Below are 27,196 nucleotides of genomic sequence, written 5' to 3'. Positions count from 1 at the left end.
CATTTATCATGACCATGGCTGATCGTCCAACTCAATAGCCTAATCCTGCTTTCTCCCCATAACCCTTGATCCCTTCGTCTCAAGTACCAGAATATTTGAACTAGAAACAGAAAATTCTAGTTAAACCCAGCAGGACTGGCAGCATCTGTGGAGAGAATTAGAATTAATGTATAGAGTCCATGTGACTCTTCTTCAGAGCTAAAGAGAGGATTAAAAAAAAATGTGATCGAGTTTCTCCGATTAACACATTCTGCTATATGACCTCTATGTCACTATTGACACTAGCTTTAGTCATTAACACTATCATTACCATTCCCTTTGTCCATGACATTTAATCTCTCCTGACCTCCAGCCGATTCCGGACCTTCTATTTTGCTCCACCTGCTCCACACTTCCCAGGTGAAAAAGGTTGGTGACCCCCCTGAATACATACTGCTGGCGTGGTTGGGTTCCCCAAGAGATTGTGTGGAAGCTGGAATGTATGTGGTGCTCCAGGGCAGAGGAATACTGAAAGGAGAGGTTGAAGTACTGGATGTGGATCCTTGGGGAAGGGCATCCAAGAGAAGTTGAGTGTCTTGTGTTACAGGAAGATATAGACGGGATGGTCAAATGGGGAGGGGATAAGTTGAAGATGGAATGTAAACCTGAAAAGTGTGAGGTAATACACTTTGGAATGAGCAATTTAACAAGGACGTATTCAATGAAAGGTCTGACACTGGGAAGTTCCGAAGAACAAAGGGAACTAGGAGACCTTGGCGTGTTTGTCTATAGATCCCTGATGGCAGAAGGGCAGGTTAATAGGGTGGTGAAAAAGGCATATGGGACACACGTCTTTATCAATCGGGGCATAGTTTACAAAAGCAGGGAGGTCATGTTGGAGTTGTTTAGAACTTTGGTGAGGCCACAGCTGGAGTAGTGTGCGCAATTCTGGTCACCACATTATAGGAAGGATGTGATTGCGCTGGAGGGGGTGCAGAGGAGATTCACCAGGATGTCTCTCAGGATGGAACGTTTAATTTATGAAGAGGGGTTGGACAAGCTTGGGTTGTTTACTCTGGAGCAGAGAAGAAGGATTCGAAACATCAACTTGGTTTTCTCGCCACAGGTTCTGCCAGACCAGCTTTTATCCCACACGTTAGAGAACATGGTCAGTTTAATTTTCTCCCTCAGAATCATAAAGTCCCTCCACTGCTAAATGAGGCCATGCGGCCCATCGAGTTCTGCACTGACCCTCTGAAAGAGCACACTACCTAAGCCCAATCCCCCACACCATCCCCCTAGCCCCACCTAGGGGCAATTTATCACGGCCAATCCACCTAACCTGCTCATCTTTGGACTGTGGGAGGAAACTGGAGCACCCGGAGGAAACCCACACACAGACATGGGGAGAGAGTACAAACTCCACACAGACAGTCACCCAAGGCCAGAATCGAACCCGGGTCCCTGGTGCCGTGAGGCAGCTGTGCTAACCACTGCGCCACCTATGACCGCCTCAATCTTATTTCGATCTCACACCATATAAAGACTCGTCTACTCCAGGATGCAATGACTGGCGAGGCAAACTTATTCTTTAATACATTCGTATATTTCTTCAATGCTTCGTAGGTCGACAGTTGTTCCTGAATTTACTCAGTGCTTTACATCGTGTGGCAGAAAAGGGGTTTGGTTTTGGGGGGGGGGGGGGGTTGAAGGTTGGGCGGAAACGGTGTACAGGAAACAGAAACACTTCCTCTCATGGTCAGAAACAAAGAATCCAGGTGCACAGATGCTCAGAAACATTAGTGCCCTAGTGCCCGACAACGAAACTGAGGGTTCCCGAAGGAGAATGTGAAATGAAGGTGTTAAACGGTGAAAGACCTCACCGAGAGAGAGAGAGAGAGAGCTCCACTTCCTAAAGATCCAGGAGCAACGGCAGGTCGCAGCTCCGATAAATAAAGACAACAATTTGCACTGAGCATTTAAAAGCGCTCAGGATCGTAAACGGAGTAGTCCATTCAGCCCGTCAAGCCTGCTCTACTAATTGATCTACGATTATGGCTGATCGGATTCCTGCCCGCCCCCAAAACCCTCAACTCCCTTGAGAAAGAAAAATAATACAGCACAGGAACAGGCCCTTTGGCCCTCCAAGCCTGCACCCATCAATAATCCTATCTAGACCAAACGCCTGTATCCTTCTATAATCTTTAATGTCCCAAGTGGGCTTACATTACCACTGCAATGAAGTTACTGTGAAAAGCCCCTTGTCCGGCGCCTGTTCGGGTACACCGAGGAAAAATTCAGAATGTCCAATTCACCCAACAAGCACGTCTTTCGGGACTTGTGGGAGGAAACTGGAGCACCCGGAGGAAACCCACGCAGGCACGGGGAGCAGACTCCGCACAGACAATGACCCAAGCCGGGAATCCAACCTGGGACCGTGGCTCTATGAAGCAACAGTGCTAACCACTGTGCTATCGTGCCCCCCCATTAAAATAAAAAAAAAAAAATTGCCCCACACATCTCCACTGAACCTATCCCCTCTTAACTTGAACTTGTGCCCCCTTGTAATTGTCATTTCCGCCCTGGGAAAAATCCTCCATCTGTTCACCCTATCTACACCCATCATAATTTTATAAACTTCTATCAGGTCGACTCTCACCTTCTGTCGCTTAAGGGAGAACAATCCCAGTTTATTCAACCTCTCCTCATAGCTAATACCCTCCATACCAGGCAACATCCTGGTAAACCTTTTCTGTACCCTCTCCAAAGCCTCCACCTCCTTCTGGTAGTGTGGTGACCAGAATTGGGCACAGTATTCCAAATGTGGCCTAACCAACGTTCCATACAACTGTAACATAATTTGCGAGCTTTTATACTCGATACCCCGTCCTTGTCGATCAAGAATCGGTCTAATGCGGCCTTGAATATATTAAATGGCCCACAGCCCCCCACTGCTCGCCTTCCAAAAGGCGGTATTAGGAGTGGCAATTAGATGTTAGGTCAAAGAGGTTGATTTTAAGGAGAGTTTTGAGGGAGGTGGTCTTCTTTCCTACATATGACTTTAGTCACAGTTTTAACATCAAGTTCACGGACCAGTCGAATGCCCTGCTGGAGAACTCCCGGATGTTGCCCTCAAACCCCAGTCATGGGCAAGATGTTGCAATGTGCTCCACCGTTTCATCAGGGTTTCCGCATTCTCAGCCAGGCAAGGTTTTGACTGTGTTTGTTTGTTATTTACAGCACAGGAGGCCATTTGGCCCATCGTGTCTGCACCGGCTCCCAAAACAGCAACTCAGCTAGTCCCATTCCCCAGCCCCATGTCTGAAAATTCATCACTTTCGGTGGCAGCACGGCAGCACAGTGGTTAGCACTGTGGCTTCACAGCTCCAGGGTCCCAGGTTCGATTCCCGGTTTGGGTCACTGTCTGTGTGGAGTCTGCACGTTCTCCCTGCGTGGGTTTCCTCCGGGCCCTCCGGTTTCCTCCCACAGTCCAAAGACGTGCAGGTTAGATGGATTGGACATGATAAATTGCCCTTAGTGTCCAAAAAAGGTTAGGTTGGGTTATTGGGTTACGGAATTAGGGTGGAAGTGAGGGCTTAAGTGGGTCGGTGCAGACTCGATGGGCCAAATGGTCTTCTCCTGCACTGTATGTTCTATGTTCTACGTATATCCCGCTGTCTTTTGAAACCTCCTGCGGAATCCACCCCCACCACTCTCCCAGGCAGCGCATTCCAAACCCCAACAACTCTCTGAGCAAAGTTTCTCCTCATCTCACTCTGTCATGGGCGTGTCCCTTGAAGAAACGTTTTTGTCTTATCACATGGCTTCAGTGATGTCATTGTGTGGGTGGAGCTGGGCTGTGGCTCTGAGAGTTGGGTTCACTTTTGCTTTGGTTTGGAGCTGGTCTGTGGCTCTGAGCTTTTATGTTTTCACATTTGGCTACTGTAGTCAGAAAGAGAAGTATCTTAGCCCGTCTCTCAATCTTCATGTTAAAAGCTGTTTCCAGGCTGCTTGATAACTTGAAAAGAAATAATTGCTTTCTGGAAGAATTTCAAACCTGTTGTTTTGGAAAGGACATAAGAGCATCCAAACCAGGTGGTGAGTGCTGTGTGCTGGGCCACATCATTGAAGAGGGTTTCCTGGTTTATGGGATCTTGTTATTAAATTGGAACAGTTAAAGGGGGAAATTTATTAAGGGTTTTATACATAGAGTACTGTAGCTGTGTGGGGTATTTATGTTGGTAGTTGATAAAAATGCGTACTGAATGGGTTTATAAAAATGTTAACTAAATTTGTAGAATAAACTTTGTTTTGGAGTGGGGGGAGGGAGAGAGAGGGGGGGAGGGAGAGAGAGAGGGGGGGGAGAGAGGGGGGGGGAGAGAGAGGGGGGAGAGAGAGGGGGGGGAGAGAGAGAGGGGGAGGGAGAGAGAGGGGGAGGGAGAGAGAGGGGGAGGGAGAGAGAGGGGGAGGGAGAGAGAGGGGGAGGGAGAGAGAGGGGGGAGGGAGAGAGAGGGGGGAGGGAGAGAGAGGGGGGAGGGAGAGAGAGGAGGGGAGGGAGAGAGAGAGAGAGAGAGGGGAGGGAGAGAGAGAGGGGGGAGAGAGGGGGGGAGAGGGGGGGGAGAAGGGGGGGGGGAGAGGGGGGGGAGAGGGGGGGGGGAGAGGGGGGGGGAGAGGGGGGGGAGAGGGGGGGGAGAGGGGGGGAGAGAGGGGGGAGAGAGAGGGGGGAGAGAGAGGGGGGAGAGAGAGGGGGGAGAGAGGGGGGAGAGAGGGGGGAGAGAGAGGGGGGAGAGAGAGGGGGGAGAGAGAGGGGGGAGAGAGGGGGGGAGAGAGGGGGGGAGAGAGGGGGGGAGAGAGGGGGGGAGAGAGGGGGGGAGAGAGGGGGGGAGAGAGGGGGGGGGAGAGAGGGGGGGGGGAGAGAGGGGGGGAAGAGAGGGGGGGAGAGAGGGGGGGAGAGAGGGGGGGAGAGAGGGGGGGAGAGAGGGGGGGAGAGAGGGGGGGAGAGAGGTGGGGGGAGAGAGGGGGGGGGAGAGAGGGGGGGAGAGAGGGGGGGAGAGAGGGGGGGAGAGAGGGGGGGAGAGAGGGGGGGAGAGAGGGGGGGAGAGAGAGGGGGAGGGGGGAGGGAGAGAGGGGGAGGGGGGAGGGAGAGAGGGGGAGGGGGGGAGAGAGAGGAGAGGGGGGAGAGAGAGAGAGAGAGAGAGAGAGAGAGAGGGGGAGAGAGAGAGAGGGGGGGGAAGAGAGAGAGAGGGGGGGGAGAGAGAGAGAGAGAGAGGGGGGGGAAGAGAGAGGGGGGAGAGAGGGGGGGAGAGAGGGGGGGAGAGAGAGGAGAGGGGGAGAAAGAGGAGGGGGGAGAAAGAGTAGAGGGGGGGAGAAAGAGGAGCAGAGGGGGGGAGAGAAAGAGGAGTAGAGGGGGGGAGAGAGAGGAGAGGGGGGAGAGAGAGGAGGGAGGGAGAAAGAGGAGGGGGGGAGAAAGAGGAGGGGGGGGAGAAAGAGGAGGGGGGGGAAGAGAGAGATAGAGGGGGGGGGGGAGAGAGAAGATGGGGGGGGAGAGAGAAGAGGGGGGGGAGAGAGAAGAGGGGGGGGGAAGAGAGAAGAGGGGGGGGGAAGAAAAAAAACCCGAAAAAAAAAAAAAAAAAAACTTTGTTTTGGAGTAAAAGTGCTGAAGGCCTCTGTTGACTAACACCCGAAAGGCAGGTCTTTGCGCTCATCGTAACCAAAACATAAACAGTTGTAGATCAGGTGAACTCCATGATATACTTTGGAATTTTCTAAACCTTGACCCATAACAACTCCAAGCTCTCTTGCTGACCACCTAGAAATTGTGACTGCCCTGGTCACTGACTTACCAACGAACGGAAACAGAATTTCCTCCTTTGCCCTGTCAAAATTGTTCAGAGTTTTGAACACCTCAATAAGGTCGCCTCTTAATCTTCTCTGCTCCAAGGAGAACAAGCCCAATTTCTCAAACCTTTCCTTGTATTTAAAATTCCTCATTCCTGGTATCATTCTGGTAAACCTCCTCTGCACTCTGTCCAGGGCTTTAACATCCTTCCTTAAATAAGGTGCCCAGAACTGAACACAATACTCCAAATGTGGTCTGACCAATGATTTATAGAGGTGTAGCATCACTTCCTGTATACTCTATGCCACTATTTATAAACCCAAGGATGCTATAAGCCTTCTTTTTTTAATATAAACTTAGAGTAGCCAATTCATTTTTTCCAATGAAGGGGCAATTTAGCATGTTTAATCCACCTACCCTGCACATCTTTGGGTTGTGGGGGCGAAACCCACGCAAACACGGGGAGAATGTGCAAACTCCACACGGACAGTGGCCCAGAGCCGGGATCGAACCTGGGAGCTTGGCGCCGTGAGACAGCAGTGCTAACCACTGCGCCACCATGCTGCCCTGCTAGAAGCCTTCTTAACAACTGTTTCAACTTGCCTGGCCGCCTTCAGAGAATTATGCACTTGAACCCCGAGGTCCCTCTGCTCCTATATTCCCCTCAAAGTTGTACCATTGAGTCTATATTGTCTCCCCATGCTTCTTCTCCCAAAATGCATTACCTCATATTTCGCTGCACTGAAATTTATCTGCCAGGTGTCTGCCCATTTGGCCAACTTGTCAACGTCCCTCAGCATCATCCTCACAATTCACTCTTCCCCCGAGGCTTAATATCATTTGCAAGTCCGGTGGTTTACATTGGCCACGTTCTAGGCTCCATGGGAGATTGAAACCTGGTTGTTGAGATGTTGGGTTGGAGGCAATGTCATCATTTAGGAACATATTCTCAACTTGCGCTCACGATGCGGCAGACCAGCTGCGGAACACCGCCAAACAGATGAGACAACGATACTACAACACCTGTATGCACACCAAGAACAAGAAGCTTGAGAAACTTGGCACCACCACCAACAGCAACCAAGCCTCCCCGGTACCACAGCAGAAAACAATACAGGGAAATCTATCAGCAACTTGTCGGACTACACCCTTCAACTAGACGAAATTGATGTCATCAGCAGAGGGCTCAATTCCTGCTCAAGCCGCTGAAAGGTGCCCTCATACGAACGAGATATGGCGCTCGACTCATCGATCGACAGTTCCATTGCGCCACAGCAAAAAACCGCACCAACCTCCTCAGAAGACAAACACGGGACACAACCGACAGAATACCCTTCGTCGTCCAGTACTTCCCCGGAGCGGAGAAACTACGACATCTTCTTCGCAGCCTTCAACATGTCATCGATGAAGACAAACATCCTGCCAAGGTCATCCCCACATCACCACTACTTGCCTTCAAACAACCACGCAACCTCAAACAAACCATTGTTTGCAGCAAACTACCCAGCCTTCAGAACAGTGACCACGACACCACACAACCCTGCCATGGCAATCTCTGCAAGATGTGGCAGGTCATCGACATGGATACCACCATTACACGTGAGAACACCACCCACCAGGTACGCGGTACATACTCGTGCAACTCGGCCAACGTTGTCTACCTCATACGCTGCAGGAAAGGATGTCCCGAAGCGTGGTACATTGGCGAGACCATGCAGACGCTGCGACAACGAATGAACGGACATCGCGCAACAATCACCAGGCAGGAATGTTCCCTTCCAGTCGGGGAACACTTCAGCAGTCAAGGGCATTCAGCCTCTGCTCTCCGGGTAAGCGTTCTCCAAGGCGGCCTTCAGGACGCGCGACAACGCAGAATCGCCGAGCAGAAACTTATAGCCAAGTTCCGCACACATGAGTACGGCCTCAACCGGGACATTCACCCCCTCACCCCCCCCCCCCCCCCCCGCCACCATCTGGCCTGGCCTTGCAAAATCCTACCAACTGTCCTGGATTGAGACAATTCACACCTCTTCAACCTGGGTTTACGCCTCTCTCTGGATCTGTAAAGACTTAATTACCTGCAAATGCTCGTATTCCAAGTATCGTCTTGCATCTTTGACTTTGTCTATATATACGTTTCTGGAACCTACCTCTTCATTCACCCGAGGAAGGAGCAGTGCTCCGAAAGCTAGTGATTCAAAACAAACCTGTTGGACTTTAACTTGGTGTTGTAAGACTTCTTACTGTGCTCACCCCAGTCCAACGCCGGCATCTCCACATCATCATTTAGGAAGGTGTTTTCTGCCATGTTTTGGAGGGAGTCACGTGGTGGAAAACTACCATTCATAACACAGCCAAACCAGTCGATTTCCTTATTATTTCATGGAATGCGCGCCTCTCTGGCTGGCTCAGCATGAAATGAAATGAAAACCGCTTATTGTCACAAGTAGGCTTCAAATGAAGTTACTGTGAAACGCCCCTAGTCGCCACATTCCGGCGCCTGTTCGGGGAGGCTGGTACGGGAATTGAACCGTGCTGCTGGCCTGCCTTGGCCTGCTTTCAAAGCCAGCGATTTAGCGCATTGTTGCCCATCCCCATGTTCAAATTGTCCTTTTCAAATTGGCAGGCACTAACCAGTGGGGTACCACAGGGATCGGTGTTGGGACCCCAGCTATTCACAATATATATTAATGATTTGGATGAGGGAACAAAATGTAACATCTCAAAGTTTGCAGATGATACCAAATTAGGTGGGAGGGTGAATTGTGACGAGGATGCAGGGATCCTACAGCATGATCTGGACAGGTTGGGCAAGTGGGCAAACCAATGGCAGATGCAGTATAATTTGGATAAGTGTGAGGTTATTCACTTTGGAAGCATAAACAGGAAGGCAGATTACTACCTGAATGATTGCAAATTGGGAGCGGGGAGTGTGCAGCGGGACCTGGGTGTCCTTGTGCACCATCCGCTGAAGGTAAGCATGCAGGTGCAGCAGGCGGTAAAGAAGCAAATGGTATGTTGGCCTTCATTGCGAGAGGTTTCGAGTACAGGAGCTGGGATGTGTTGCTGCAATTGTACAGGGCCTTGGCGAGGCCACACCTGGAGTATTGTGGGCAGTTTTGGTCTCCTTCTCTGAGGAAGGATGTTCTTGCTCTCGAGGGAGAGCAGCGAAGGTTTACCAGACTGATTCCAGGGATGGCGGGACTGTCATATGAGGAGAGATTGACGAGGTTAGGATTGTTCTCGCTGGAGTTCAGAAGAATGAGGGGGGATCTCATAGAGACTTATAAAATTCTAACAGGACTAGACAGGGTGGATGCAGGGAAGATGTTACCAATGATGGGTGTGTCCAGAACCAGGGGTCACAGCCTCAGGATTCAGGGTAAACCATTTCAGACAGAGATAAGGAGACATTTCTTCACCCAAAGAGTGGTGAGCCTGTGGAATTCATTACCACAGGAAGTAGTTGATGCTAAAACTGAATATATTCAAGAGGCGGCTGGATATAGCACTTGGGGAGAATGGGATCACAGGCTATGGGGAGAAAGCAGGATTAGGCAATTGAGTTGGATGATCAGCAATGATCGTGATGAATGGCGGAGCAGGCTCGAAGGGCCAAAAGGCCTCCTCCTGCTCCTATCTTCTATGTATCTATGTATCTGAGGGTCTGGAGTCACATGCAAGCCAGGCCGAGTAAGGACAGCAGATTTCCTTCCCTAAAGGACATTAGTGAATGTAGAAGCCAGCTATTTTCTATAAGTAAAAGTGATAGGTAAAAGATAGCTATTTAGCATTAAGCCCCTAGTATATTAAATACCCATTTTAAAACTCACTCATAACCTCAGGTCATTTCAAAACACATATTCAGCATGACGCAGCATAATTCATTTCAAGACAGAACAACATTAAGATACACAATTTAACAGAAACACAAAAACCATGATAAAGCAAACACTTTCACTAAGCTAATAAACACATTTCTCAAGACAGTGTCCAAGGACCGGGCAGGCTCCATGGCAACGGCACAGTAACCTAAAGGCGCTATTGCCCTTAGCAAGAATCCAGTTCAAGCAGCTCGCGATAACGGCACAGAATCGCATTCCAGAACACATACAAGAATTCATTTATGAAACAATTCAAGTTAATGTTGCACATTAAAGACAGACAACTAACCGTCAAATCAAATTTATTTGATTCGAACCCAAACCAATTAGGATTACATCGGGGTGTAGATAGATGGCTAAAGACAGATATGATTTAGTATATAAAACATACAGCGCAGAAGGAGGCCATTCGGCCCATCGAGTCTGCACCGATCCACTTAAACCTCACTTCCACCCTATCCCCGTAACCCAATAACCCCTCCTAATCTTTTTGGTCACCAAGGGCAATTTATCATGGTCAATCCACCTAACCTGGCCGTTGGAAAGTCGGAGGTTGAGGGGGGACCTGATTGAGGTCTACAAAATTATGAGAGGTATGGACAGGGTGGATAGCAACAAGCTTTTTCCAAGAGTGGGGGTGTCAATTACAAGGTGAGAGGGGGAATGTTTAAGGGAGATGTGCGTGGAAAGTTTTTTACGCAGAGGGTGGTGGGTGCCTGGAACACTTTGCCAGCGGAGGTGGTAGAGGCGGGAACGATAGTATCAGTTAAGATGCATCTAGACAGATATACGAACGGGCGGGGAACAGAGGGAAGTAGATCCTTGGAAAATAGGCGACAGGTTTAGATAAAGGATCTGGATCGGCGCAGGCTGGAGGGCCGAAGGGCCTGTTCCTGTGCTGTACTTTTCTTTGTTCTTGTCTTTGGACTGTGGGAGGAAACCGGAGCACCCGGAGGAAACCCACGCAGACACGGGGAGAACGTGCAGACTCCGCACAGACAGTGACCCAGCGAGGAATTGAACCTGGGACCCTGGCGCTGTGAAGCCACAGTGCTAACCACTGTGCTACCGTGCTGCCCCTGTGATAGATCGTACGGCCATTTTCCATTCATGAATCATCTACACTTTGATCTAACTTACTCCGTCTCTATTTTTCATATTTTCACTTTTCCACTCTGACACTTGACTCAAGCTGTTTTGCCGTAAGCAGGAAAATAGTTTCTGTATTATTTGACAGTTACATTGCCTGCAAACTGCTTCTCTTTGAGTCCTTTTGCCAGCATGACTTATGAGAGAACAAGACTTAAATGTTTCCCAATTGTAATCAACTAGAGTCAATAAAACAATTCTTATTTGCATCCGAGAAGTGTTAACTCAAACTTCACTGAGGTTTAGCGTTCGCAAGTGCCACTAGATGGGATTTTGCAACAATCGATGATAGTTTCATGCTTGCCATGACTGAAATACAGATTTATTAACTGAATTTAAACTCCACCAGCTGCCATGGTGGGATTTGAACCCACGTTCTCCCCGTGTCTGCGAGGGTTTCCTCCGGGTGCTCCGGTTTCCTCCCACAGCCCGAAGATGTGCGGGTTAGGTGGATTGGCCATGATTAATGCACGGGGTTACGGGGATAGGGCAGGCGATTGGCCATGATTAATGCACGGGGTTACGGGGATAGGGCGGGCGATTGGCCATGATTAATGCACGGGGTTACGGGGATAGGGCGGGCGATTGCCCGTGATTAATGCACGGGGTTACGGGGATAGGGCGGGCGATTGGCCGTGATTAATGCACGGGGTTACGGGGATAGGGCGGGCGATTGGCTGTGATTAATGCACGGGGTTACAGGGATAGGGCGGGCGATTGGCCGTGATTAATGCACGGGGTTACGGGGATAGGGCGGGCCTGCAGACCCGTTGGGCTGAATGGCCTCTTTTTGCACTGAAGTGATTCTATTGATTGTATGCAGAAGACAACGTTGAACAACATTTCCACTGAAGACCAATGAAACACTTTGCAAAATAACATGTACAGACAGGATGAGTACCGACCCAAGATCATGACTTCTTTTAAAATATTAATTCTTGGGATTTCTAAGAGTAGGGTCCCGTGAATAGCACACCTGCAGACTAGCAAGACACCTGACCTGCCGACCTAATCCCATTGGCCAGCACTTGGCCCACAGCCTGGAATGTTGTGACGTGCTGAGAGCTCACCCAGGTATTTTTTTTTTTTAAAGGATGTGAGGGGACCCGCCTCTACCCCCCTCCCAGGCACTGTAAATTCTATGATTCTTTGAACAGTCAAGAAAGCCCAACAACGTCTCTACTTCCTACGGAAGCTAAAGAAATTCGGCATGTCTGCATCGACTCTCACAAACATCGACAAATGTGCGATAGAGAGCGTCCTATCCGGCTGCATCACAGCTTGGCAACTGCTCGGCCCAAGATCACAAGAAATTGCAGAGTGTGGTGAACTAAGCCCAACGCATCGCACAAGCTTGCCACCCTCACAGGAAGGTAGACAGCATTGTCAGAGACCCCTCCCACCCAGGTATTGCCCTCTTCCAGACCCATCCATCAGGCAGAAGATACAGAAGTCTGAAGACCCGCACACCCAGACATAGGAACAGCTTCTTCCCCACAGCTACTAGACTCCTCAACGACTCCCCCTCGGACTGATCTGTTCCCTGTAAGAACACTATTCACGATGCCCTGTGCTGCTCTTGCTCATGTATTTGCTTTGTTTGGCCCCTTGTTCTGCACTGCAACCAATCACTATTTGTCGGTGTACTTTGTTGATTATTCTTTTTGTCTACTATGCATATACTGTGTACGTTCCCTTGGCTGCAGAAAAATACTTTCCACTGTAGGTCGGTAGCTGGTCATTGACTTAAGGAAACAAATTACTGTACACACCCTTGTCAGCATCAACGGGGCCGAGGTGGAGATGAAATGAAATAAAAACGAAAATCGCTCATTGTCACAAGTAGGCTTCAATGAAGTTACTGTGAAAAGCCCCTAGTCGCCACATTCCGGCGCCTGTTCGGGGAGGTTGGTACGGGAATTGAGCTGTGCTGCTGGCCTGCCTTGGTCTACTTTAAAAGCCAGCTCTTTAGCCCTGTGCTAAACCAGCCCTGAATGGGTAACCCAGATGGTTAACAGCTTCAAATTCCTCGGGGTACACTTCACCAAAAATCTGTCCTGGTCCACCCACTTCGACGCTACCACCAAGAAAGCACAACAGCGCCTATACTTCCTCAGGAAACTAAGGAAATTCGGCATGTCCACATTAACTCTTACCAACTTTTACAGATGCACCATAGAAAGCATCCTATCGGGCTGCATCACAGCCTGGTATGGCAACTGCTCGGCCCAGGACCGCAAGAAACTTCAGAGAGTCGTGAACACCGCCCAGTCCATCACACAGACCTGCCTCCCATCCGTTGACTCAGTCTACACCTCCTGCTGCCTGGGGAAAGCGGGCAGCATAATCAAAGATCCCTCCCACCCGGCTTACTCACTCTTCCAACTTCTTCCATCGAGTCTGAGAACACGCACGAACAGACTCAAAAGGGGCTGGTTTAGCTCACTGGGCTAAATCGCTGGCTTTTAAAGCAGACCAAGGCAGGCCAGCAGCACGGTTCAATTCCCGTACCAGCCTCCCCGAACAGGCGCCGGAATGTGGCGACTAGGGGCTTTACACAGTAACTTCATTGAAGCCAACTTGTGACAATAAGCGATTTTCATTTTCATTTCATTTTAAAATGAGCTTCTTCCCCGCTGTTACCAGACTCCTAAATGACCCTCTTATGGACTGACCTCATTAACATCAGCACCCGTGTGCTTCTCCCGATGCCGGTGCTGATGTAGTTACATTGTGCACCTTGTGTTGCCCTATTATGTATTTTCTTTTCTTTTAATGATCTGTTGAGCTGCTCGCAGAAAAATATTTTTCACTGTACCTCGGTACACGTGACAATAAACAAAATCCAATCCAATCCAATGTGACAATCAATCAATAAATCAACCATGAGGGACCTTGTCAACGGCCTTACAGACGTATAACACCCAGGTTCCTCTACTCCTGCACCCCTAAAAGAATTTTACCCCTTACTTTGAATTGTCTCTCCATGTTCTTCCTACCAAAATGCATCACCTCGCGCTTCTCCGCATTGAACTTCATCCGCCACCTCTTAGCCCACTCCACCAACTTGCCTATGTCCTTTTGAAGTTCTACACTGTCCTCTTCATAGTTTACAATACCTCCAAGTTTTATGTTTGGACTTACTTTTCTTCCCATAAGGCATCCTCTTTATCTTAGTGGTTTCCATCAGTTTGGTGACAGGCTTTTCGGAAGCTGTGGAAAAGAAAACGATTGACAGATTATGATAAACACCCACTTGGATGGGAGCGGACAACATCAACAAACTACAAGACGAGATCTAAAATTCCTCTGCTCATTTTTCTCCCCCCTCTATTCTTCCACGGGGTGTGGGCGTTGCCGGCTCGGCCAGCATTTGTTGCCCATCCCTAATTGCCTTTGAACTGCATGACTTGCTCGGCCATTCCAGAGGACATTTTAAGAGTCAACCACATTGCTGTGGGTCTGGAGTCACATGTAGGCCAGACCGGGTAAGGACGGCAGATTTCCTTCCCTAATAAAAGGACATTAGTGAACCAGGTGGGTTTTACAACAATCGATGGTAGTTCCATGGTCAGCATTACCGAGACTAGTTTTCAATTCCAGATTTATTAACCAAATTTAAATTCCACCAGCTGCCATAGTGGGGATTTGAACCGACGTACCCCCCCGGGCATTGGTTAGGCCTCTGGGTATTACCAGTATACTGGGTATTACCACTGGTGTACAGCAAAGTAAAGTCGCCACAGTCCCAAATGACCATAGGCCGATTCTCCCTTTGAGAGGGAGAGCTGACTGGTGGTGATTTAACCGGAGGATCACCACACCTCAGACGAGGGGCGAGGTTGAGAAGAGAATAACCTCCGTCAGTCCGGAGATTGAACGCAAAATGCTGGCCTCACTCTGCATCACGACCAGCCGACCCAGTCAACTGAGCTGGACCAGTCAATGGAGCAATGCTCCTCAGTGCAGTCTACCCTCTGGGACACTTCCCCAAGCTATATTCCTGGTCTTCCCACAAAAGTGGAACAGGATGATGGGCTCGTTGGTGGAGCTGTCCGATTAATCCCAGTCCCCAGTCCGTTACCTCTAGCCCCGTATTTTCATTTTCCTTCAAAGATATTTATCTAACTATGCAGGGCAGCACGGTAGCATGGTGGTTAGCACAATTGCTTCACAGCTCCAGGGTCCCAAGTTCGATTCCCGCTTGGGTCACTGTCTGTGCGGAGTCTGCACGTTCTCCCCGTGTGCGCGTGGGTTTCCTCCGGGTGCTCCGGTTTCCTCCCACAGTCCAAAGATGTGCAGGGTAGGTGGATTGGCCATGATAAATTACCCTTCGTGTCCAAAATTGCCCTTAGTGTTGGGTGGGGTTACTGGGTTATGGGGATAGGGTGGAGGTGTGCGGTTGGGTAGGGTGCTCTTTCAGAGAGCCGGTGCAGACTTGATGGGCCGAATGGCCTCCTTCTGCACTGTAAATTCTAAGAATAACTATGAACTTTCTCTTTTTGCTGAATCTGCGTCCACTGCCCTTTCAGAAGTGCGCCCAGATCACAACTTGCACAAACGTTTATTCTCGGCTGCCCTCAAGTGCTTTCATCGATCACCTTAAACCGTATCTTCCGGCTCCCAAACGGTCCGCCACTGGAGACAATTTCTCCTGATTCACTCTTCAAATCTCATCATAGCATTGAACAGCTCAATTAAACCTTCTCTCAACCATCTCTGTTCCAAGGAGAAGGATGCCAACTTTACCCGCAAGGTCTTCATCCCCGTTACCTTCTCATCTGCTGCCTCTCCAAGGCCTCGACATCAACGTCCCTCAGTGCGGTGCCCACAATCACAGAATCCCTCCAGTGCAGAAGGAGGCCATTTGGCCCATCGAGTCTGCACCGACCCTCTGAAAGGGGCACCCCACCTCGGGCCAGGCCCCCCCGCCCTATCCCTGTAACCCCACCTACCCTTTTGGATGTTAAGGGAGAATTTGTCCCAGGACACCACGGTGACTTCCCACTGCACCATCAGTGTCGTGGGGCCTTTTAACTCCCGCAGAGCGGACAAGGCCTCAGTTTAACGTCTTGGTCGGAAGGCGGTGCACAATTCCTTCAGTATTGCACCGGATGTCAACCTAGATTTTGCCCTTGAATCCCGAGGGTGGGACCTGAATGCACAATGCCCGAAGGGGCGAGGGTGGCTGCACCTGAGTCACAACTGGGAAAGCTGAAGATTCACTGGCAACATTTAGGCAGATTAACAATGAAACCATGTCAATGAGTCATGTGGCGCTAAATACAATTAATTTATAACCTATCCTACAATCCCTACAGTGGAGAAGGAGGCCATTCAGCCCATCGAGTCTGCACTGGCCCTCTGAACGATCACCCCACCCAGGCCCAATCCCCCTGCCCTATCCCAGTAAACCCACCTATCCTTTTGGACACTAATGGGCAATTTATCACGGCCAATCCACCTAACCTTTGGGCTGTGGGAGGAAACCAGAGCACCCGGGAGGAAACTCACGCAGACACGGGGAGAACGTGCAAATTCCACACAGTCGCCCAAGGCCGGAATGGAACCCGGATCCCTGGCGGCCGTGCTGTCCAAGTTAAATTAATAAAATTGAAGACGCTTTGTTCTTGGCTGAATGGGAGAGCAGCGGTTAGGGGCTGGTTTAGCACAGGGCTAAATCGCTGGCTTTGAAAGCAGACCAAGGCAGGCCAGCAGCACGGTTCGATTCTCGTACCGGCCTCCCCGAACAGGCGCCGGAATGTGGCGACTAGGGGCTTTTCACAGCAACCTCATTTGAAGCCTACTTGTGATAATAAGCGATTTTCATTTCATTTCAGTTCAACCTTTTGAAACTTACCTGGAGCTACAGGCATTTGGAGTTGATAGCCCGTCAGCTCACACCAGCCCACGGGGTACACATCTGGCGACTCGCAGTCCACCCACTGATCATATTCATCGTCCCACCCGTCGAAATGGATCCGCAACAGACGGTTCACCACGCGCGTCACCGTGGCAACGCAGATGAGGCGAGGCTCCATCAGGTCCACCGCCTCGAGTTTCATTCCCGGTTCGAATCCGTGGTACGGAATATCCTGGGAAACGAGGGGAGAAACAGAGCTGATATCGCAGGCCCCTCCACATTCTGGAACGGGGGTTAACCCTCTGCTCCGGCCGACCGCGACAATGCGGCACACCGAGCCGGTCCAATCACGGCAGTCTGGCCGTTCTAAAATCTTCATTTCCAACCATTTTCTCCACAACCGTTACCGTTTCTACTCAAAGTGCTCTGATCCTGGAGTCCCTCCCTAACAGCACTGTGGGGGTACCTACAGCACAGGGGCTACAACGGCAAGAAGGCGGTTCACCCGCCACCCTCTCAATGGTAATTAGGGATGGGAACAATAAATGAAGCCCACCATTCCATGAGTGGAACAACCTGAAGATAATTAGCACATTAGTGAAAATTTCATTCAGAATCAGCCAACAATTAACCCCCTTATTTGTGAAGAATGGATTACAGTCCCACAATATCATAGACTCTCTACAGTGCAGAAGGAGGCCATTTGGCCCTTCGAGTCTGCACCAACCCCTCGAACGAGCACTCTACCCATGCCCACTCCCCCATATCCCAGTAACCCCATAATCTAACCTGCACATCCATGGACACCAAGGGCAATTTAGCCTGGCCAATCCACCCAACATGCATAACTTTGGACTGTGGGAGGAAACCGGAGCACCCGGAGGAATCCCACACAGACACGGGAAGAACGTGAAAACTCCACACAGACAGTGACCCAGGCCGGAATTGAACCCGGGTCCCTGGAGCTGTGAGGCAGCAGTGCTAACCACTGTGCCACCGTGTCGCCCAGTAAACGGTCAACAGTAGTAGTCTGTAACATCATAGAAGGGCGAGGCACATACTTGTGACCTGGATGCTTTGGCAATTAAATTGTTAAACCAATTACATTGGGTAACCAATCGCATTATTAATGACAGGTGACGATCACTGGCTTAACTTTTTTTTAAAAGCGTATAAATGGGCACAGCTGGAACAGTTGGGTGGGGGTGGGGTTGCGGGGAACCATAAGGAGCTTGTAACTCTGCCGAGCCTTTGAAGAATAAACTTGCTGAAGGTAAACGACCAGTTGTTGTATTAGTCCTCCGCCATGTACGGTTATTGATCTGAACCACCCCAATAACATATCATCCCGTCTTTTCCCACCTATATCCTTGACTTTTCCAATGCTCTTCATCACTAACAGTTTGCTGGCCCTAATAGTCTCCTTTTCACTGTTGTAAAATGGTGTGTTGTTAGGTAGGTCTGATAAAGAGGTGCTGAGCCTTGTATAACTTCTATTTGTTTCTTGTAATTATACACTGTACAAGGTCTAAGCTAGGAGCTGTCTCCATGCTTGCCTCTACGCACGTCTCTGTCCAGTGCAAGACTCCACTCCAGACTCGGGTCAGGTGTTCCTTTACATCACGGCATGGGCGTTACTGTACCCAATCCCACGTTAACCTTTACTACATTCCCATATCTCTCTACACCTCCATTCGCCCACCAGGATTTTCTGGGAGCTCTCTGCCCCTTCCTTGAACCGTGGCCCAACCAATTACCACCATCCTCCGCCGGGGCTGAACTGGTTTCAAATTGGACAACTTCCCCTTCATGTCCTCCACATGAACGGCGTTGGCATGGGTACCCACACGGATCCTGGCTATACTGGTCTTGATGAGATGCGTGGAACTTCCTTTTTTTCACTGCTACCTGGGCCTCCCTCCCTCAACTCTTTTTCGGGCAAGTTGGTGGTTGCCTTGGCGTCGCCCTCCAGCTCTTCCCTCACACTGGAAAACGTCATCAACTTGGCTTCTAATTTTCACCCCTCTCGTCTTCTCTGCCCTTTCTTGACTTTCATCTCAACTTCTGGTGACAGGTCATTGACCAATATTCATTAGAACATTGCTGACTCCATCATTGACGACACTTCCACACACCCAGCTTCCTGTACTGTAAGGCCTCTATTCCATTCTCCCACTTTCTCCCGTCACATCGGTCTGAACGATGAAACCTTCCAAAACCCGTGCTTCCGATAGGTCATCCTTTCTCCCTAACAGCGGATTCCCCCCACAGCATGGTTGGCCGAGTTCTCCGCCATGTCCGATCTATTGCACGCACTTTTGCTCTTCCCCCTTCCTCCCAGAAACACAATGGCGTCACTCTCGCCCTCGTCTTTCCCATCAGCCCCCACATTCAACGCACCAAACTTCGCCCATTTCTGCCACCTCTGGTGTGATGTCACCACCAATCAAATCTTTCCTCCACGTCCCCTTTCAGCATTCCGAATGGGTTCATCCTTCCGCAGTGTCCTGTTTCACTCCTCCGTCAACCCAACACCCACCTTCTCCCTTTCCTGCAACATCTCCCCTTTAACCTCTCCCCTTCACACTGCCCGAGGCCCCAAAAAACCCCTTCAAGGTGAAGCTGTGACTGACCTGAACTTTCAATTTAGTCTACTTCATTCGGTGCTAACAATGTGGTCTCCTCTACATTAAGAAGTCTGACAACATCAGGTTAAAGTCCAACAGGTTTGTTTCAAATCACTAGCTTTCGGAGCGCTGCTCCTTCCTCAGGTGAATCAAGGCAGGAGCAGCGCTCCAAAAGCTAGTGTTTGAAACAAACCTGTTGGACTTTAACCTGGTGTTGTGAGACTTCTTACTGTGCTCACCCCAGTCCAACGCCGGCATCTCCACATGATCCTCTACATGAGGAAGAGGAAGTGGAGACAGGACACTTTTGTGGAACCTCCGTCCAGTCCGCAACCCAGAGCTTCTAGTCACCTGTCATTTTAATTCTCCGCCTTTCTCTCACTCGGAGCTTCCGATCCTCGGCTTGCTGTAGCGCCCCCCAATGAAGCTCAATGTAAGCTCGGGGGACAGCACTTCATCTTTCAACTGGGTACTTTCTAGTCTTCTGAGCTCAACATGAAGTTAGAGTCATCAAGGTCTACAGCACAGAAAAGGCCATTCAGCCCATCGCGTGGGCGCCGGTCAAAAACAACCCTCTTACTATTCTAATCCCATTTTGGAACACATGGCCAAACAGGGAACATGGAACACAGGGCGTGGTCTGCCCTGACATCTCAGGTGCACGTCGAAATACTTCTTAAATGTTATGACAGGTTTTTGGTGAAGTGTACCCCGAGGAATTTGAAGCTGTTAACCATCTGGGTTAACCATTCAGGGCTGGTTTAGCACAGGGCTAAATAGCTGGCTTTTAAAGCAGACCAAGGCAGGCCAGCAGCACGGTTCTATTCCCGTACCAGCCTCCCCGAACAGGGGCCGGAATGTGGCGACTAGGGGCTTTTCACAGTAACTTCATTTGAAGCCTACTTGTGACAATAAGCGATTTTCATTTCATTTCATTTCAGTGATTCCTGCCGGTGTGGTGTTGGGGGTACATGGAGTCCGATTCAGACTCGGTATCGATGGGACAGATAGACAGAGAGAACTCTCTAAATAAGGTCTTCATGGGTCCTCCATACCAGGGGGTCACTGCGTGTACAAACATGGAGGAAAAGATGGTTACTCACCCTGATTAACAGGCTTGCAGGAGCGGTCATGGTTCCAGTCTCTATTAAATACTCATCCCAGTCAAAGCACTTCTCCCAACCTGAAACCAGAAAAGAGGTGATCATGAGAAAGGACCAACGTTCGGACCATACAGCAAACCTGGCTTGGGGGATCATGAGGTATGATGGAGGCACCTGAACAAGGTCCTCATTTACAACATTTAAATATAACAACGTCCCTTCAGGGATTCTCTACTCTGAGCAGCAGGATTCCGTAGCCCAAATTGAAGAGGTAATTGAAAACAGTAACCGGAGGAGGCTATTCAGCCCCTCCATCCTGTTATCCCATCACATAGGATGTATTGCACAGAAACAGGCCATTCGCCCCAATCAGCTCCTGCTGGTATTTATATTGAACCTTGTACCCAGCAAAGGAGCACTCTCCCTCCCCGCCAGAGAGTAAGGGGCCGGTTTAGGCCTTGTACCCAGCAAAGGAGCAGTCTCCCACTCCCCGCCAGAGAGTAAGGGACTGGATTTGGCCCTTGTACCCAGCAAAGGAGCTCCCTCTGCCTGCCAGAGAGTAAGGGGCTCAGTTTGGGCCTTGTACCCGACAACGGCGCTCCCTTTGCCCGCCAGAGAGTAAGGGACTCGGTTTGGGCCTTGTACCCGACAAAGGAGCTCCCTCTGCCCGCCAGAGAGTAAGGGCTCGGTTTAGGCCTTGTACCCAGCAAAGGAGCACTCTCCCTCCCCGCCAGAGAGTAAGGGGCTCGGTTTGGGCCTTGTACCCGACAAAGGAGCTCCCTCTGCCCGCCAGAGAGTAAGGGCTCGGTTTGGGCCTTGTACCTGACAAAGGAGCTCCCTCTGCCCGCCAGAGAGTAAGGGGCTCGGTTTGGGCCTTGTACCTAACAAAGGAGCTCCCTCTGCCCGCCAGAGAGTAAGGGACTCGGTTTGGGCCTTGTACCCGACAAAGGAGCTCCCTCTGCCCGCCAGAGAGTAAGGGCTCGGTTTGGGCCTTGTACCCAGCAAAGGAGCACTCTCCCTCCCCGCCAGAGAGTAAGGGGCTCGGTTTGGGCCTTGTACCCGACAAAGGAGCTCTCTCTGCCCGCCAGAGAGTAAGGGCTCGGTTTGGGCCTTGTACCTGACAAAGGAGCTCCCTCTGCCCGCCAGAGAGTAAGGGGCTCGGTTTGGGCCTTGTACCTAACAAAGGAGCTCCCTCTGCCCGCCAGAGAGTAAGGGGCTCGGTTTGGGCCTTGTACCCGACAATGGAGCTCCCTTTGCCCGCCAGAGTAAGGGGCTCGGTTTGGGCCTTGTACCCGACAATGGAGCTCCCTTTGCCCGCCAGAGTAAGGGGCTCGGTTTGGGCCTTGTACTCGACAAAGGAGCTCCCTCTGCCCGCCAGAGAGTAAGGGCTCGGTTTGGGCCTTGTACCTGACAAAGGAGCTCCCTCTGCCCGCCAGAGAGTAAGGGGCTCGGTTTGGGCCTTGTACCTAACAAAGGAGCTCCCTCTGCCCGCCAGAGAGTAAGGGGCTCGGTTTGGGCCTTGTACCCGACAATGGAGCTCCCTTTGCCCGCCAGAGTAAGGGGCTCGGTTTGGGCCTTGTACTCGACAAAGGAGCTCCCTCTGCCCGCCAGAGTGTAAGGTGCTCGGTTTGGGCCTTGTACCCGACAAAGGAGCTCCCTCTGCCCTCCAGTGAGTAAGGGGCTCGGTTTGGGCCTTGTAGTCAGCAAAGGAGCTCCCTCTGCCCGCCAGAGAGTAAGGGGCTCGGTTTGGGCCTTGTACCCAGCAAAGGAGCTCCCTCTGCCCGCCAGCGAGTAAGGGTCTCGGTTTGGCCTTGTACTCGATTTCCTGCTGGACACTACTCCCAGCAAATTGCGGCCAATTTGTTTCTTGGGCCAATTCAGAGGCTATTTAACAACCAACCATATTGCTGTAGATCTGGAGTCACATGTAGGACAGCCTGGGTACGGATGTCCTTAACGGGTGAGTGAACCAGATATTTTTTACAATAATCGGCAGTGTTTTCAACATTACACTTTAAATTATGATTTTTTTTTTTTTTAAATGGCCCATGCCAGAGTGCTAAAAGAGATGGCTAGGGAAATTGCAAATGCACTAGTGCTAATTTACCAAAATTCACTAGACTCTGGGGTGGTCCCGGCGGATTGGAAATTAGCAAACGTGACACCACTGTTTAAAAAAGGAGGTAGGCAGAAAGCGGGTAATTATAGGCCAGTGAGCTTAACCTCGGTAGTGGGGAAGATGCTGGTGTCATGATATTCAAACACACACATCATGATAGACACACCAACAGACAAATCAGAACACACAACACCACAACCAATGACAGAAAGATATAAAAGCACAGACACGACACCCGGTGGACAGTATTAGCTGGAGACGAGGACAAGGACATACCTGCTACACGACACACTCAGGGAGACAGCACGTGCAGAGTATCCAGAACGAACTGTATATAAGAGTTAAAATAAAATAGAGTTGTCCCACATACAACTGTGTTGGCTCATCTGTGCACCAGAGCACCCAACACCACAGCTGGAATCTATCATCAAGGAAGAAATAGTGAGGCATCTGGATGGAAATTGTCCCATTGGGCAGACGCAGCATGAGTTCATAAAGGGCAGGTCGTGCCTAACTAATTTAGTGGAATTTTTTGAGGACATTACCAGTGCGGTAGATAACGGGGAGCCAATGGATGTGGTATATCTGGATTTCCAGAAATCATTTGACAAGGTGCCACACAAAAGGTTGCTGCATAAGATAAAGATGCATGGCATTAAGGGGAAAGTAGTAGCATGGATAGAGGATTGGTTAATTAATAGAAAGCAAAGAGTGGGGATTAATGAGGTGTTTCTCTGGTTGGCAATCAGTAGCTAGTGGTGTCCCTCAGGGATCAGCGTTGGGCCCACAATTGTTCACAATTTACATAGATGATTTGGAGTTGGGGACCAAGGGCAATGTGTCCAAGACGACACTAAGATGAGTGGTAAAGCAAAAAGTGCAGAGGATACTGGAAGTCTGCAGAGGGATTTGGATAGGCTAAGTGAATGGGCTAGGGTCTGGCAGGTGGAATACAATGTTGACAAATGTGATGTTATCCATTTTGGTTGGAATAACAGCAAAAGGGATTATCTAAATGATAAAATATTAAAAATGCTGCTGTGCAGAGAGGCCTGGGTGTGCTCGTGCAACAATCGCAAAAAGTTGATTTACAGGTGCAACAGGTGATTAAGAAGGCAAATGGAGTTTTGTCCTTCATTGCTAGAGGGATGGAGTTTAAGACTAGGGAGGTTCTGCTGCAATTGTATAAGGTGTTAGTGAGGCCACACCTGGAGTATTGTGTTCAGTTTTGGTCTCCTTATTTGAGAAAGGACGTACTGGCACTGGAGGGTGTGCAGAGGAGATTCACTAGGTTAATCCCAGAGCTGAAGGGGTTGGATTATGATGAGAGGTTGAGTAGACTGGGACTGTACTCGTTGGAATTTAGAAGGATGAGGGGGGATCTTATAGAAACATATAAAATTATGAAGGGAATAGATAGGATAGATGCGGGCAGGTTGTTTCCACTGGCGGGTGAAAGCAGAACTAGGGGGCATAGCCTCAAAATAAGGGGAGGTAGATTTAGGACCGAGTTTAGGAGGAACTTCTTCACCCAAAGGGTTGTGAATCTATGGAATGCTTTGCCCAGTGAAGCAGTAGAGGCTCCTTCATTAAATGTTTTTAAGATAAAGATAGATAGTTTTTTGAAGAATAAAGGGATTAAGGGTTATGGTGTTCGGGCCGGAAAGTGGAGCTGAGTCCACAAAAGATCAGCCATGATCTCATTGAATGGTGGAGCAGGCTCGAGGGGCCAGATGGCCGACTCCTGCTCCTAGTTCTTATGTTCTAAATTCTACCCTCTGCCATGGTGGGATTCGAACCGAGGTCCCCAGAGCATTTCCCTGGGTCTCTGGATTACTAGTCCAGTGACAATACCTCTACGCCATCAGCTCCCCTCATGGTTGATCGGTGTTCTGACGTCCATCCACCCCAACTTGGCTCCAAATCCCTCAACGCCCTCGGCGAGCAAAAAAATGATTCAGATTAAAAGTATTTATTCAGCTAGCATTTACTGTTTTTCCTCTTCCGGAGAGTATTCCACACATCTAGCATTCTTTTCTAACCTTTCTCTTGACAATGCTTAATGGTTATGTCCCCTCGTCTCATAGAATCATAGAATTTACAGTGCGGAAGGAGGCCATTCGGCCCATCGGGTCTGCACCGGCCCTTGGAAAGAGCCCCCTGCGAAGCCCACGCCATCTCCATAACCCAGTAACTCCACTTCACCTTTTTGGACACTTAAGGGCAATTTATCATGGCCAGTCCACCTAACCCGCACATCTTTGGACTGTGGGAGGAAACCGGAGCACGCGGAGGAAACCCACGCAGACACGGGGAGAACGCGCAGACTCCGCACAGTCACCCGAGGCTGGAATCGAAACTGGGACCCTGGAGCTGGGAAGCAACTGTGCTAACCACCATGCCGCCCCCAAAATCACCTATCTCCATCACCTAGCGATCCCTTTTGAAATTGTAAAGGCTTCATCAAATTACCTCTCACCCATCTAATCGCGAATTTTCTTGACAGTAAAGCAACTGGACCGATTCAGTGACCATGGAGGGGCTAGCATCCCCTCCCCCCATCCGGCGCGGGATTTGCCGGGTCCGTGACTGACACTCGGGAGGCCGACAAGCTGCAGCCACACGTACAGATCACACGCCCCACACGCCCCCATCCCAACCAACACGATGGCACTGGCTGTGCTGGAGCCCATACAGCTGGTGGGACGGCTGGGGCTAGAGGGCACCAAGGGGGGGGGTGCCCTGGGCGGGGGGCACCCATACGGCCCGTGGCACTGAGTTCACATTCACAGTGGGCTGACAGCGGTGTGTGCAGATGTTTGGCTGCCTCGCCGGCGACGGCAATGGTGTTCCGTGCCCGTCCACCTCGACCCCACCACCCACCAATGGCCACCCCCTGCTACTCCCCCCCCCCCCCCCCCCCCAGCCCTGCCAGAAGCCCCCCTGGACAGCGACACAACTGTCAGCAAACTGTGCCGAAGTTGGACACTTTCCGTACCCCATCTGCCCCCCGACCCCCAGCAGTTACGGCGCCTTTTTCACGATTTTTAAAAGCACGAGCGAATTTGCCGTAGGGATAGATTTCTTCGTGCTCGATAAAACACAGCTCGCAGGGGTGGAGGACACTGAGTATTCAGCAATTGTGGTCTCAGATCATGCACCTCACTGGGTAGACCTACGGGCAGACACGGGAATGTCCCAGCGCCCACAGTGGAGACTAGATACAGGGCTGTTAGTGGATGAGGAGATCGGTGAGCGAGTGAGAGAGGCCATTCGGGGGTACATAAAGATCAATGCCACGGGAGAGACTGCAGCTGGGGTGGTCTGGGAGGCACTGAAAGCGGTCATTAGAGGGGAATGTATTTTGATTCGAGCCCACAGGGATAAAACTGAGCGGTCGGAGCTGGACAGGTTGGTAGGAGAAATCTTACAGGTGGACAGGAGATATTCGGAGTCTCCAAATGAGGAGCTTCTGAAGGAGCGTCACAGACTTAGAATCATAGACGTTTACAGCATGGAAACAGGCCCTTCGGCCCAACCAGTCCATGCCGCCCAGTTTCTACCATTAAGCTAGTCCCAGTTGCCCGCACTTGGCCCATAACCCTCTATACCCATCTTACCCATGTAACTATCTAAATGCTTTTTGAAAGACACAATTGTACCCGCCTCTACTACTACCTCTGGCAGCCCATTCCAGACACTCACTACCCTCTGAGTGAAGAAATTGCCCCTCTGGGCCCTTCTGAATCTCTCCCCTCTCACCTTAAACCTATGCCCTCTAGTTTTAGACTCCCCTACTTCAAATGGAGTTTGGGCTCCTTTCCACAGGAAAGGCGGAGGGTCAGCTGAGGAGGGTAAAAGGGGCAACATATGAGCACGGGGAGAAAGCGAGCAGGATTCTGGGACATCAGCTGAGAAAACAGGAGACAGCGAGAGAAATAGGGAAAATAAAGGATTTGAGGGGGAAGACGGTGACGTGCCCGGGGGCGGTGAATGAAGTTTTCCGGGAATTTTATAGCCAGCTATACGAGTCGGAACCCCCGGATGGGGAGGTGGGCATGAATCAATTCCTGGGGAGGTTGGAGTTCCCGAAGGTAAATGAGGATCTGGTGGAGGCCCTGGGGGGCCCGATTGGGCTTGGGGAGGTAATAGAGGGACTGGGGGCGATGCAATCGGGTAAAGCCCCGGGACCTGATGGGTTCCCAGTGGAATTTTATACGAATTTCTCTGGGTTACTGGGGCCACTCCTGGTTCAGGCTTTCAACGAGTCCAAGGAACTGGGAGTACTCCCCCCAACGTTATCACAGGCATCAATTTCTCTCATCCTGAAGCGGGACAAGGATCCGGAGAGCTGTGGATCGTACAGACCAATCTCCCTCTTGAATGTAGATGCCAAATTATTGGCAAAGACCCTGGCCACTCGAATAGAGAATTGTGTCCCGGAGATAATTGGGGAGGATCAGACGGGATTTGTAAAGGGCAGGCACCTGACATCCAACATTAGACGGCTTCTTAATGTAATTATGATGCCAGCGGAGGGGCGCGAGGCTGAGGTGGTAGTTGCCATGGACGCGGTAGTTGCCATGGACGCGGAGAAGGCTTTCGACCAAGTGGAGTGGAAGTATCTATGGGA

The 27,196-nt window shown here is 50.5% G+C and overlaps 1 protein-coding gene across 2 annotated transcripts in view; it reads right to left on the bottom strand.

Annotated features, from left to right (window-relative positions):
- LOC140403834 (lethal(3)malignant brain tumor-like protein 2) overlaps positions 1-27,196 on the bottom strand; it is a 153,298-nt gene that overhangs the window by 55,473 nt on the left and 70,629 nt on the right. For both annotated transcript variants that reach the window (XM_072492008.1, XM_072492007.1), the window contains 3 exons: positions 20,445-20,524; positions 16,712-16,946; positions 13,996-14,064 (listed from right to left, as the gene is read on the bottom strand). In XM_072492008.1, coding sequence (XP_072348109.1) covers positions 13,996-14,064; positions 16,712-16,946; positions 20,445-20,524 — 384 coding nt within the window. The remainder of the gene's footprint in view (positions 1-13,995; positions 14,065-16,711; positions 16,947-20,444; positions 20,525-27,196) is intronic.

Source organism: Scyliorhinus torazame, chromosome 29 (assembly GCF_047496885.1).
Source record: "Scyliorhinus torazame isolate Kashiwa2021f chromosome 29, sScyTor2.1, whole genome shotgun sequence".
NCBI classification, from domain to species: domain Eukaryota; kingdom Metazoa; phylum Chordata; class Chondrichthyes; order Carcharhiniformes; family Scyliorhinidae; genus Scyliorhinus; species Scyliorhinus torazame.
Note: the sequence above shows the minus strand (reverse complement) of the source record. Positions and strands in the feature narration are given on the sequence as shown.